The sequence below is a fragment of the Chlorocebus sabaeus genome, chromosome 11, assembly GCF_047675955.1.
Source record: "Chlorocebus sabaeus isolate Y175 chromosome 11, mChlSab1.0.hap1, whole genome shotgun sequence".
In the NCBI taxonomy this organism is placed as follows: domain Eukaryota; kingdom Metazoa; phylum Chordata; class Mammalia; order Primates; family Cercopithecidae; genus Chlorocebus; species Chlorocebus sabaeus.
In genome coordinates this window covers 46,004,966-46,017,427 of record NC_132914.1, presented here as the reverse complement: position 1 = coordinate 46,017,427, position 12,462 = coordinate 46,004,966, and the positions used below count along the sequence as shown (strand labels likewise).

General features: G+C 45.8%; 1 protein-coding gene across 6 annotated transcripts; it reads left to right on the top strand.

The window, feature by feature from the left end:
• Nucleotides 1–918: 918 nt before the first annotated feature.
• ZNF641 (zinc finger protein 641) lies at nt 919–12,020 on the top strand. Of its 6 annotated transcripts, none has more exons than XM_008003053.3 (6): nt 919–1,071; nt 3,727–3,935; nt 4,497–4,588; nt 6,539–6,668; nt 7,304–7,417; nt 8,269–12,020. In XM_008003053.3, the coding sequence occupies exons 2-6, from the start codon at nt 3,752–3,754 to the stop codon at nt 9,021–9,023; spliced, it is 1,275 nt and encodes a 424-aa protein (XP_008001244.2). In that variant the 5' UTR covers nt 919–1,071; nt 3,727–3,751; the 3' UTR covers nt 9,024–12,020. The 6 variants fall into 6 exon arrangements, with proteins under 6 accessions (XP_008001244.2, XP_037853126.1, XP_008001243.2 ...); XM_037997198.2 differs by lacking the exon at nt 4,497–4,588 and adding an exon at nt 1,636–1,735; XM_008003052.3 differs by lacking the exon at nt 4,497–4,588 and adding an exon at nt 1,636–1,808.
• The last annotated feature ends 442 nt before the right edge of the window (nt 12,021–12,462 follow it).

Below are 12,462 nucleotides of genomic sequence, written 5' to 3'. Positions count from 1 at the left end.
TCACTTATTTTTTAAGTCTACTAAATAGAATTTTTCAAAATTGTAATGATGAAATAAGGAATGTGAATGTGACTTGTAGGTTAGAAACAGATTCTAACAGTAATGGGTTTCCTCACTGTTTGTAGGCCCTTCTCATCTTTTCCAGTCAAATCCATCTTAATTCTCCAAGGTAGCACTATCCAACAGAAATATAATGCAAGCCATATTTGTAATTTTAAAACTATCTGTAGCCACATTTAAAAAGTTAAAACCAAGTGAAATTAATTTTAATATATTTAACCCAATATACCCAAAATATCAGTTTTTAAATTAAATCTTCTAAATCCTCAAACACATCTCTGGTCAGACCAGCCACATTTGGAGAGCTCACGTGTCAACTGCGGCTACGGCTCCCGCAAATTGGACAGCAGCCGCAAGGCCTACTTCAAATAGCAACCTGACTTCCCCTTAGGCAGAATGAGTGACTCCTCTTCAGTGTCTCTCAAGCCCTTTATCCTATTGTGTATTGTGAAAACTAGAGAGTAAGCTCCTTGAGGAATTCCAGACTCTTGTCTGGAGAAACCACTCTCGGCCTCGGTCTGGCCTGTATCGGGCCGTTATGCAATTCCAGGTAACTGATGAACCCCTGAGGACACAACTCCGTGGGAGGCCCCGTAGCCAGAGCGGAAAATGGTCAGTCTGGCAAGAGTGCGGGCAAGTGGCCACGGCAGGCTGCGATCCCGGTGCCCACCGCCCTCCAAGCTCCTCGGGCCGTACCCTCCCCAAGGCAGGGGGCGCGGAGGTCCCGGGTTCGGCCAGTTCGGGGGCGCCTCAGCCGCAGCCCCGCCCCCCTCCCACGCGTCTCCCTCCCACGCGTCTCCCTCCCACTCCCCGCGCCTCTGCCGCCGCCGCCGAGCCCCGGAAGCGGGCGGGGATTTCCTGTGCCCGCCCCGCCCGCGCCCGCCGGGCCGCCGTCTCCGCCTGTCTCTGGCTCCGCCGGCCGCCGGCTCCCAGACGCAAGCGGAGGGCGGAGGGGAGGGGCAGGCGGCGCCCGGGAGGGAGGCACCGGGCCGCGGGCCAAGCCGACCGGGGGTGAGTGGAGCCGGGCTGGAAGGAGCTGCGGCTGGAGGGACTCCTGGCTTCCCGGGGCGGCGGGTGGGGGCTCGGTCACCCATGGGGGCGGGGAGGAGGATCGGCGCGGCTTCCGGGTTGCTGCCTTTCCCGGGGGTCTGCCCCGCTGACATTCTGTGCCCGCCCCTAGCCCTGTCTCCCCGTGCCCATCGCAGCTGTCAGGCCCTGCGGGCTTCCGCCGCTGTCACTCGCGCACAGGTTACCCGGTGGCTCCCTTTCTCTTCACTTGCTCATGCCCCAGCTAATGGGAAACCTGTTTTCTGACCTCACTTCCCCTGCTCCACTTCTGCCTTGCTCGGATTCTCTGAAATCTGACCCTTTCCAGGGGCACTGTGACAAGAAGGAGGGAAGAAGAAACCTTACCCCTGAACAGGCTCCCGTCCCGCCCATGCCCCACCCGTGGCAGGGGCCAGGGTTCTCTGATGGACGGAGCACAACTCGACCGTGTGCCCTTGGGCTACTCATTTTTATAACATGGCCCCTTTTCTGTTCATCAGCACTGGCTGCAAAAACTTCCTTTTGCAGGTCCCTTGCTACCCATATGTGTGAAGAAAAGGGGGAAATGAAAGCCCTAGAACGCAGACTCCAGTGGGCATGGGATCATCCTGGAACCAGGAGAAACGAGGTTAGGGCTACCACCTTAACCGCCCAGGTGCTGGCTCTGCGTGAACATCTTAGGAAATGCAGGCTGAGGACAGGTACCCATCCCATCCTTTGCTGAGATTTTTGCTAGCACTTCCACGGATTTCTATCAGTGATATAGAAAGGCTAACAGCTGGCCCAGTGGGCTCTGCAGAAAGAGGCTTCCTATTAAGAGACTCTGCTACCTGCGGGAGATGGAGAAAGGGTTTGAGACAAGTGTCCAGATATGTAGCTAGAGGTAAAGCCTTCAGGGAGGATTTGCACAGGAGCTAGAGAACCAGAAAGATGGGATGAAGAGGGGGAATTAGTGCCCTGTGTGTTAAAAGTGGATACAGAGCTGGAATTCAGAGAAGAGAGCTAAAATAGAAGTTTCCCTTCATTGCTTTAGCAAAAATTTTCCTTTCTCATGAAAAGTCTCTGAAAAGGAAACCTCCAGGGTGCTCCCATGAGGCCCTGAGCCATCTTTGGACTTTTGAGATGAAAGAGGAATTTGTTTTTCCTGTGCATTGGCTTAGGGTTCCCACCTACCTCTTTTGTCAAAGACAAATAGGCAAGAAAATAGATGACTTGACATCTGTCATTACCTACCTTGGCCTTCAAGGTTCTTGCAAATGTTATTAAAAGGATGTAAGTAAGCCAGGATAGTTACCAAATTTCTGACTGCTCTTGGAAGTCTTTCATGGACTCGAGTGTTTGGTTATTGAATAAGAATACCCAAAATATGTTGCCAAGCAGAAAGAGATTCTCAGATCTCAGATTATTTCTCTGCCATAAAGCCCTATCACAACAGAAGTGTGATCCATCCTGCTCTTAAGATGTCCAAAGAAAAAGAAGAGCCCACTATCTGGTTTTGTACACTGCAGGATTATTAATAATTAAAAAATAATAATAACCTAAATCTCTTGCAATCAAGACCCATTTTTTCTGTTCGACCTATGTAGAGATAGAAGGGACCTCTGTTTTTATTCATTAGTAGCATCATTCATCAGGCTTCTCCAGACTGAGAAAACTACATCCGACATTTTTAACTTCCCCAGTGGCTGCATTTCCCATCCCTTTCTTGACTTTCATGTCTTCTGATGAACACACCTGGCTTCTCCATATGCTTCTTTCGAACTGAATATATTTTTCTAACGAGATCTGACTGGTGCCTGACAAACAGGTTTGTTCATCTGGGTCATGTTAGCAGTACTTCTTCCCCCTTTTCCAGCTCTGGTTCAAACTCTTTCTGTTCTTTTTTACTTTTCCTGATTAAACTTCAGCTCCTCACTGACCAACAATTTCTCTTACCTGTTAGGGTTACTTTGGAGTCTTACACCTGCTTTCCAAGTTATTAGTTTTTCTACCGTATTTACTACCAGTTCTCATTGGATGGTAGACCAAGTGCCTTTTTATTGAGGCTTGTCCCAAGTGAGGTACCTTTTGGCTCAGCCTCATGAAAGAGGTGTGTGCTCATGATACAAATACACCCCTTGGTTGGGACTTCTACCTATAGTAATCATTTCATTCTAAACTGATGAGACTGTGATTTGTGGCAGAAAATCTTCTGTGTGATTACATCCATCTTGTTGAGTGCAGGTCTATGTGTATTTCTTCCTGTATGTTTCCAAACTGCTTACTTTCCTGTACTTCATGTGCTTGAAATTAAATGGATAGCCTTTGAATTTCTGGGACAGTTCTTTTTTTTTTAAATGAACTTCTTCTAATCTTCAGGTATATTCTGTTTCCATCATGAGGTCCACAAAATACCAGTTAGTGGCTTTGCTACATAGCACCTGCCAATTTCTTAGTTCCTCCAGGAAGCTTGGTGCAGGCTCAGTTGATCGGAACACATCAAGCTTTTAAAATTCATCTTCCAGCAAGCTCCTTCTATCTAGTTTCATCTATTATCCCTGGGCCTGTTCTTCATAACTCCCTTAGGAATATCACTCTTTTCCCATTTTCATGGGCATTGCTGATATGAATTTGTTCCAGGTCACAATTTGGGTCTACAGCAAAAATGCTTTCAGAACAGACAGCAGCTCTGGGGACAGGATGGGAATCAATCAATGTACAGCTGGATGGAGCAGAGCCCCAGGTGGAAAGGGGAAGCAAGGAAGAGGGGCCATGGAGAACAGCACCAGGGCCTCTGGAGCACCTGTGCTGCGACCTTGAAGAGGAGCCACAGTCCCTTCAGGAGAAGGGTGAGAGCCCACAGTGTGTGGGAAGCACAGTGCGTAGTCTCCTAATATTTGTTCCAGAAGTAGGGCTAAAAATCTCCAAATTGCCAGGGACTAAATAGCATAAACTATACCAGGACCAGCCCATTCTTTTTGAGACCTGGTCACAGGTACAGAATAGGCTTCTGAATTCAGCAAACCATGCAACTGGGCTTCTCTTGTTTCTTCATAATTACTCCCTCCACATACAAATGCATAATTAGTGATACTGAATGAGGGAGATGAAGGAAATGACAGCAACCTGATTACTGTTGGATAACTCACTCAGTAAGATGCACTTTACTAGATGAAAATTACATTCAAGTACTGTAAATTCAAACTATAGCTAGTCTAACTAAAAGCCATCTGATACCCTTTCAGAACATTTTGAGTGATGGCCCTCTCATCTACATTTGTGCATTTGAGTTTTACCAGCGGGCGTAGATACAGAAGCTGTGGCCCTTAAGCCTCTCTAAAATGGGGCCCAGGCCCTATTGAGAAAGGGTAGATAGTTATTCTCTAATGTTTCTTCTCTCTCCTCATCAGCTCAGTCTGCTCCCTGGGTTCCTGCAGTTCCCCAGGAGGGGAACACTGGAGACTGGGAGATGGCAGCTGCACTTCTTGCAGCTGGATCACAGGTGAGCTCTGCTTCCCTTGGCCTCTCCTGTGGTCCCATCACTGGTGCCTTTGTATTGCTTTCGCAGCAGCCCATTGATGAGTTGGCTCACATGATCATCAATGGTATGTTCATCTTATAACTGAATAGAATCTATCCCTTTCCAAGGGGTCATAAGACCCTTGGAAAATTAAATGGAGCCACAAGAAAGGGAATTCTTGAGGTTAGGGTTTTTTGGGGTTTTGTTTGCTTTGTTTTTTGTTTTTGAGACAGAATCTCACTGTGTCACCCAGGCTGGAGTGCAGTGGTACGATCTTGGCTCACTGCAACCTCCACCTCCTGGGTTCAAGCAATTCTTCTGCTTCAGCCTCCCGAGCAGCTGGACTACTGGCACATGCCACCACACCCGGCTAATTTTTGTGTTTTTAGTAGAGACAGGGTTTTGCCACGTTGGCCAGGCTGGTCTTGAACTGCTGACCTCAGGTGATCTGCCCACCTCAGCCTCCCAAAGTGCTGGGATCACAGGTATGAGCCACCGTGCCTAGTCAAGGTTAGGGTTTTTAATGGATGGCTGTGTTTGTTATCCACAGGAGGATGTTAAGAATAATTACCTTCCCTTAGGAAATAAATCTGGAAAGATTAGGAAAAGAGGACCTGAAGAAAGCTTAGAAGAACCTAAAGTGGAAGGATTGGGTGGATAATGGAACATTTACGGAAAAGAAGAGGAGGAAGGATATAAAGAGGGGCAGAACCTGGGAGGAAAATAGGTTTAGATTCAGAAGGCAATAGGAGAGCTGTGGAAAGCTAATAATAATAGTGTTAGTACTAATAGGAGTACACCCCCAGAGTGCTTATCACATATGCCATTTTCTGGGTGCTTTATGTATATTAACTCATGTAATTCCGAGAACAACTCAAGTTATCCAATTTTACAGATGAGAAAATGGGGCAGGGAGAGATTAAGGCACTTGTGTAGGGTCATGCTGTGAGAAACTGGCAAAGCTGAGTCACTTGGCTTCAGATTCTGAGCTCCTAACCAGCATACTGTGCTGCCTGAAAATATAAAGATATGGCCAGGCACGGTAGCTCACGCCTGTAATCCCAGCACCTTGGGAGGCCGAGGTGGGCGAATCACGAGGTGAGGAGTTCAAGACCAGCCTGGCAACAACATGGTGAAATCCCGTCTCTACTAACAATACAAAAAAATAGCTGGGTGTAGTAGTGGGTGCCTGTAATTCCAGCTACTCAGGAGGCTGAGGCAGGAGAATCGCTTGAACTTGGGAGGTGGAGGTTGCAGTGAGACGAGATTGCGCTACTGCACTCCAGCCTGGGTGACAGAGTGAGACTCCGTCTCTAAATAAATAAATAAATAAACAAAAAACAAAGCAAACAAAACCCCAAAAAACCCTAACCTCAAGAATTCCCTTTCTTGTGGCTCCATTTAATTTTCCAAGGGTCTTATGACCCCTTGAAAAGGGATAGATTCTATTCAGTTATAAGATGAACATACCATTGATGATCATGTGAGCCAACTCATATCTTTAATGCTGTGGCAAGGGAGGCAAGAAAGAATGTTTTATCTGTAGCATTTTGTGCTGATAGAAAAGGCAAGGTCCAGTGGAAGGAGGAGGAAATGGTACACAATTTCTTCTTCAAAAGAGTAAGGCCAAGGAGAAGTGACTGAGTAGACACCTGTCAACAGAGGGGGTGATGAGTTTGTGGTGCCTCCAGCTTCTCATGGCCCCACTTGGGAAATTCCCCCAGTAACATTACACTCACTCACTCCTTGACCATCTACCTTCACTCCTCATTTCCCCTTTACCAAAACTGTGTGCCCTACCCAGGGACTTCTGGGCACCTCTTTTCTCAGATCATTTCTCACCCTCTCTCCTCTACTAAATTAGCCTTTCATACTGAATCACATTTTCCTTGAAAAACAGCTGCTGACAGAAGATGCTACATTTTGTTTCAGGGCCTGGTAACCATCAAGGATGTGTCACTGTGCTTCTCTCAGGAGGAGTGGCGGAGCCTGGACCCCTCTCAGACAGACTTTTATGGAGAATATGTCATGCAAGAAAACTGTGGGATAGTAGTCTCTCTGAGTAAGCATGACCTTCTCCAGCCACTAGAAGATTATACTCTGGGAGGACAGAGCCATCTGCTTCAGGGCTATTGGATAGTGTCTATCTAGAACCCCTTCTGTGGCAGGGAATCTGTCTATGCTTCTGCCAGAGAAAGAACACTAGGGCCAATCCCAAGAGAATGAGAGAGTAAAACATCATTAAAAAAAATAAATAAAAAAGCAATTGATGCTGAACTGTGGAGTACAGAACTTGAGGTTTTTCTTGGTTGGGAATTAGGAGGTTCTCACAAAGCAGAGAGAACTGGAACCGCGTCCTTGTAAACTTGGGAACCATATAGAGGAAGACAGGGATGCAGGGGGTAGGACTGTTGTAGGAGGACTAAAGTGAAGTTATGCCCAGAAAGGCCATTTAGGCTAGAAAATCTGAGTGGAAGAAAACAGGTTCATTGGGAAGGAGAGTGATTTTCTAGGCAGAGAAGAGGGACTTAACAGAGATGGGTGGGGGAAAAGGTTGGGGTGGGGAGATGTTTCTTTCTTGACCTTCTTTTGTCTAGAGTTCCAAACAATAGGAAACAGTTTTTTGTTTGATGGTTTCAGAAATATAGAATTGCTGTTGAACTAATTGACAGCTCTGTTTTCCTTCCCCACGAGCAGGATTTCCAATTCCCAAACTGGACATGCTTTCTCAACTAGAAGGAGGAGAAGAACAATGGGTCCCTGACCCCCAGGACTTAGAGGAGAGGGACATTCTGAGGGTCACATATACAGGTAAGAACCTAGAATAGGCTTTCAGCCGTTTCCTTCACAGTTCAGGGCATCATCATTCCATGTTCGTCTCATCCCTACTCTGCCTCAGAGAGTTCCAGAGACGAAAGGTTTAGAGATCTTTTTCTTCAACAGCAAGGGAGCGTAGCAGCATGGTGTAGTAGGCACTTTGTGGATTGGAATTCTAGACTGTACTTGTGGGACCTTTGAAAAGTAATAAAACTCCCTTTGGTTTCTTCATCTGTAAATTATTGTGAAAATTAAATATACGAATATATTAGAATATTAGAACAGAACAGTGCCAAGCACGTAATAGGCACTCAATAAATGTTAGTTGTTGATATTGTTGTCAACCTCCCACCCATTTCAAGAATGCGTTGAGGATTGCTGACAGTTGTCATTCAGCCAGTGACAATTGCAGCACATTCTGTAACCCTCTCCATCTATGCTTAGATAGAAAGATGCTGATTAATAGTAATATATAGTAGTAAATAAATAATGGTAATAAATAATAACAATAGCATATACCATTTACTAAGTACTTAAACTATGTGCAGGTCCTGTGCTATCTATCTTATAACCACCTGAGAGAGAGGTATTTCTTCCCATTTTACAGAAGAAATGAAGGTTTAGAGACGTTAAGTGGGAAAGCTGAGATTCCATCTTGGGTAATCTGCCTCCTAAGCCTAGGCTTTTAACCTCTATATCTGTTGCACTATCTTGTATGACATTAGACTATGTTCTCTCAGCCCTTCTGGGGTCAAGTCTGGGCACTGGCAGGTATCAGACAACCTCATTTGTGACTTAGGAAATGTGACTCTTCTCTTGGGGTTGGTATTTCCCCTTCTCCACAGGAGATGGAAGTGAGCATGAGGGGGATACCCCTGAACTAGAAGCAGAACCTCCCAGAATGTTATCCAGCGTTTCTGAAGATACTGTTCTCTGGAACCCAGAGCATGATGAGAGCTGGGATTCCATGCACAGGAGCTCCAGAGGAATGCTCCTGGGGCCCCCTTTTCTTCAGGAAGACAGCTTCTCAAACCTGCTGTGTAGCACAGAGATGGATTCCCTGTTAAGACCCCACACATGCCCCCAATGTGGGAAACAGTTTGTGTGGGGCTCCCACCTTGCCAGGCATCAACAAACACACACTGGGGAGAGGCCCTACAGCTGCCTCAAGTGTGAGAAGAGCTTTGGGCGAAGACATCACCTCATCAGGCACCAGAAAACCCACCTACATGACAAGCCCAGCAGGTGCTCTGAGTGTGGTAAGAATTTCCGATGCAACTCCCATCTGGCCAGCCACCAGAGAGTGCATGCAGAAGGCAAATCCTGCAAGGGCCAAGAGGTTGGAGAGAGCCCTGGCACAAGGAAACGGCAGCGTGCCCCACCAGTGCCAAAGTGTCACGTGTGCACTGAATGTGGGAAGAGCTTTGGCCGAAGGCACCACCTTGTGAGACACTGGCTGACCCACACTGGGGAGAAGCCCTTCCAGTGCCCTCGCTGTGAGAAGAGCTTTGGCCGAAAACATCACCTGGACAGGCATCTGCTGACCCACCAGGGACAAAGTCCCCGGAACAGCTGGGACAAAGGAACATCTGTCTTTTGAAATCTGTTTCCACTACAGCTATGGTCAAGTCTATCAGCTGGTGCTACTAGGAGTCACTGCCAGGGCTGCCGTTCTTCTGAACCCCAGGGGCCAGAATCATGAGCCCTAACCCCATGCCTAGAAAGATGAGGTCCCAGCAGTGGCCAGAGCATTTCTCACCAGTTCTGTGAGATAGCACATAAAAATAGAGTTCTTTGGTCAAAACTTTTGGGAAGCAATGCATCCTACATGGGCTGATACTCAGCCTGAGCCATTCTCAAGAGGAGAGTGGTACTGGCAGTTTATGCGTGAAATCCATTCTGATTTGTTGGAGTCTATGGTATACCAATTGTTAAATATTTTGAGTATCACTTTTGCATACTGTTACTATTTTCTCTCTCTATATAGAGAAAGGCCATTTTAGCATAGTAAAGGCTCTGAAAATTTCTGCAGTAGACCAAACTGAAGATTCTATTAATGTAGTGTTTCCTAAATGTATTTGACCTCAGTATCCTTTCTATTTGCATCCCACAGAACTGGTGACTATGAAACACTCTGGTGAACACTGGGTTAGAGATCAATGAGGAAATGAGACTTAGTGATCAGGCATCCAGAGCCCCTCCTTTTATCCATATGAAAGCCAGCGGGGCCAGGCCTTGTTTCTGTGTGGGTCTGTCTACCTTACCCCAGTCAGCAGCATATACATCTACACCTCTCACCCTCACCTGCTGAAAAACATAATAACCTTTTTGCCCCTTATTCCTACTCCCTTCATCCTGCACATACATATATCCAGCTGAGAAATCACACTACAAGGCTAAGAGATGACCTAATACCCCCAAATAACCCAGGTCCACACAGGAAAAAAAAAAAAAATTATCCTCTTGAGCAGACCCCTCTCTCCTCTTGACTGTCTTTTTGTGTCTTGTGTATTTGTGTGCAGGGTCTTTGAAGAGAGCATGCTATGTGCAAACTGTACAAGCTAGGTTTTCTAGGGGCTGTGTTCTGGGGATGAGGGCAGTGGGGATTATATGGGTTTCTGTTTCAAGACAGGAAGCAGTCTGATTAGGGAGCACTAGTGGAAAGGGTTAAATGACAGGTTAAGTTGTGGGAGTTGAGTACAAAGCTTTCCCAGTTATTGCTGAGATCAAGACAGTTGTGAATGTGTGTATCTAGGTCTGAATCTCTGGGCTGCAGATTGCTTTTAACTGGGCAGAGAAAAGTCTGGGGAGGTGAGCTGTTTCTTGTTGATTTCAGGCAAGAGGCACAGAAACTTTGTATTGAGTGGGGATTTTGTTTTAAGTGCTGGAAAATTAGAGCAGGAATTACCATGTTTGCAAGTTGTTGCCATCACTCTTGTTTGACTTTGCCTCATCAAGGGGCAAGAGTTATTCTTGAAGATCTCATTCTCCCAGAAACAGAACTTTAGGGGAAATGGCTGTGGCTTAGCTTTTCAGCTGATGCAGGGTAATGAGCTTTCTGGTTGGTTTTCCTTCCATTTCTGGAAAGATGTCCACACTGAGACCCTTAACTCTAGGGCTTGCATAAGTATTCTAGCATCGTTAGTTGGTCATTTTTTCTCTTTATCAGTGATTGTGTTAATATCAATCTTATAACTTAAAAATTGTCTTGTATGCAAGAGCAGTTTGGTGTTAGGGAGGAAGAGGAGCAAAGTGGGATATTTTCTTTTTTTTTTTTTTTTTTTTTTGAGACGGAGTCTCGCTCTGTCGCCCAGGCTGGAGTGCAGTGGCCGGATCTCAGCTCACTGCAAGCTCCGTCTCCCGAGTTCATGCCATTCTCCTGCCTCAGCCTCCCGAGTAGCTGGGACTACAGGCGCCCGCCACCTCGCCCGGCTAGTTTTTTTGTAGTTTTAGTAGAGACGGGGTTTGCTTAGATATTGTTTCTTCCCTAAGATGTGTTTCGCAACCACAATTGGTGGAGTGAACCAGAGAGGCAAGAGGAAGTGAGTTGCAACAATTTAGTTTAGTGACTGTGCCTTTTGCAGGAAAAACTGGGTGAATCACAGCTCCTCAGAGTCCTGGACTCAATTAGAATTTAAGATAGACTTATTTTGCTGACTGGGCTTCTTAGAGTTTATGTGACTTGAGCAGCTTGGCCCCTGCCTCCTGCTACTCTGAGCAGCCTTCCTTCTTCCTGGAATGCACTTCTCTTGTTTATGATCCTATGAATAAGGCATAATGGACGGCCTTTGTAAGGCAGGTCTTGCCCTAGGTTCTCAGAATCAGGAGCATTTTAGGATCAGTATTAGGAGATGCCCCAGGGAGTAAGAAAGCATTGGGTTCTGATAAATCTGGACTCTGCCACTTCTTTTACTCTCCCTCTTTAAGACTAAAAGCTCTGCATAAGCAATGGTTCAGAACATGTCTTGGGTACAGACCTGTTGAATCTGACAGAAACCAGAAACTCACTTTTGAGAAAAAGACATTTGTAATTCACTCAGTTTTGCATACACATTTAGCAGGTTCAAAGCCTATCTGTGGAATCCCTAAACTGCCTTCAAAGAAAGGGAGTTACCCTGATCTAAAATGGTCATTATATATTTGTGTCAAGAGGCAAGGGTCACTAAATATTTTAAGGATTAAGGTACCAGAGGCATCAGTGTATAAGGATATAGTCTGGTCTTTAATTATGACAAGGGTATTGATTACATTCTACTCTCTGGGTTTCAAAAAGATCTGACATGCTGACAAATCCAGCTCCTCACAAATCTTGTTTGAAGGACTTGTGGGAAGTGGTATTCCTTACTATTAGATCACGCCTCTTAATAACTACATGTTAACGTCCAGCCTTTTATCTGTTTGAGTAATTGTAGGGATAGAAAGTGAAGCCCCCAGAGTTAGGTGCAAGTATAGCACCCAGCTGAAAGGCATCATGGAGTCTAAGGACCTTCTACAGAAGGGGCAAACCTTTGGGTTATTTCTGGTGTACCGCTGTCTTCTCTACCTCGGTCCAACACCACCTCCCTTGGACGAAAAATAAAACAAGCAACAGCTATCAGATGAGTGAATAGATTTGAATGATTTTTCCCACGGGGAATAAGCCTCAAATGTTCATGTTTCATCCTGTCCCCTTTAAAAAGAGTCTCTATGTTCTCTTTGGGCAAAATGTAAAACAGGGACATCCATCTTCAGGAACTTGTCACATTTTTCCATCTGTGATGCCTCCACCCTATTCTGAGTATCCTCCCCTTTCCACCCCAACATAGTCTCTTTCAAAGAATTCCTTGCACGGGATAACGTATCCCAAAGTGTTAGCTTTTCACAGGGCTATTTACACTTTAAGCCGTAGTTCTCACTGTAGAAGGAAAAACTTTTCCTTTGTCAAAGTAATGTTATGGCTTTAGAGAACTAAAGAGGTGATAATTTGGGACAAAATTCCTTCCTTTCTAACATTCCTGCAATCAAACTACTGTTTCCTATTTCCATAAAGGGCAGGTCCT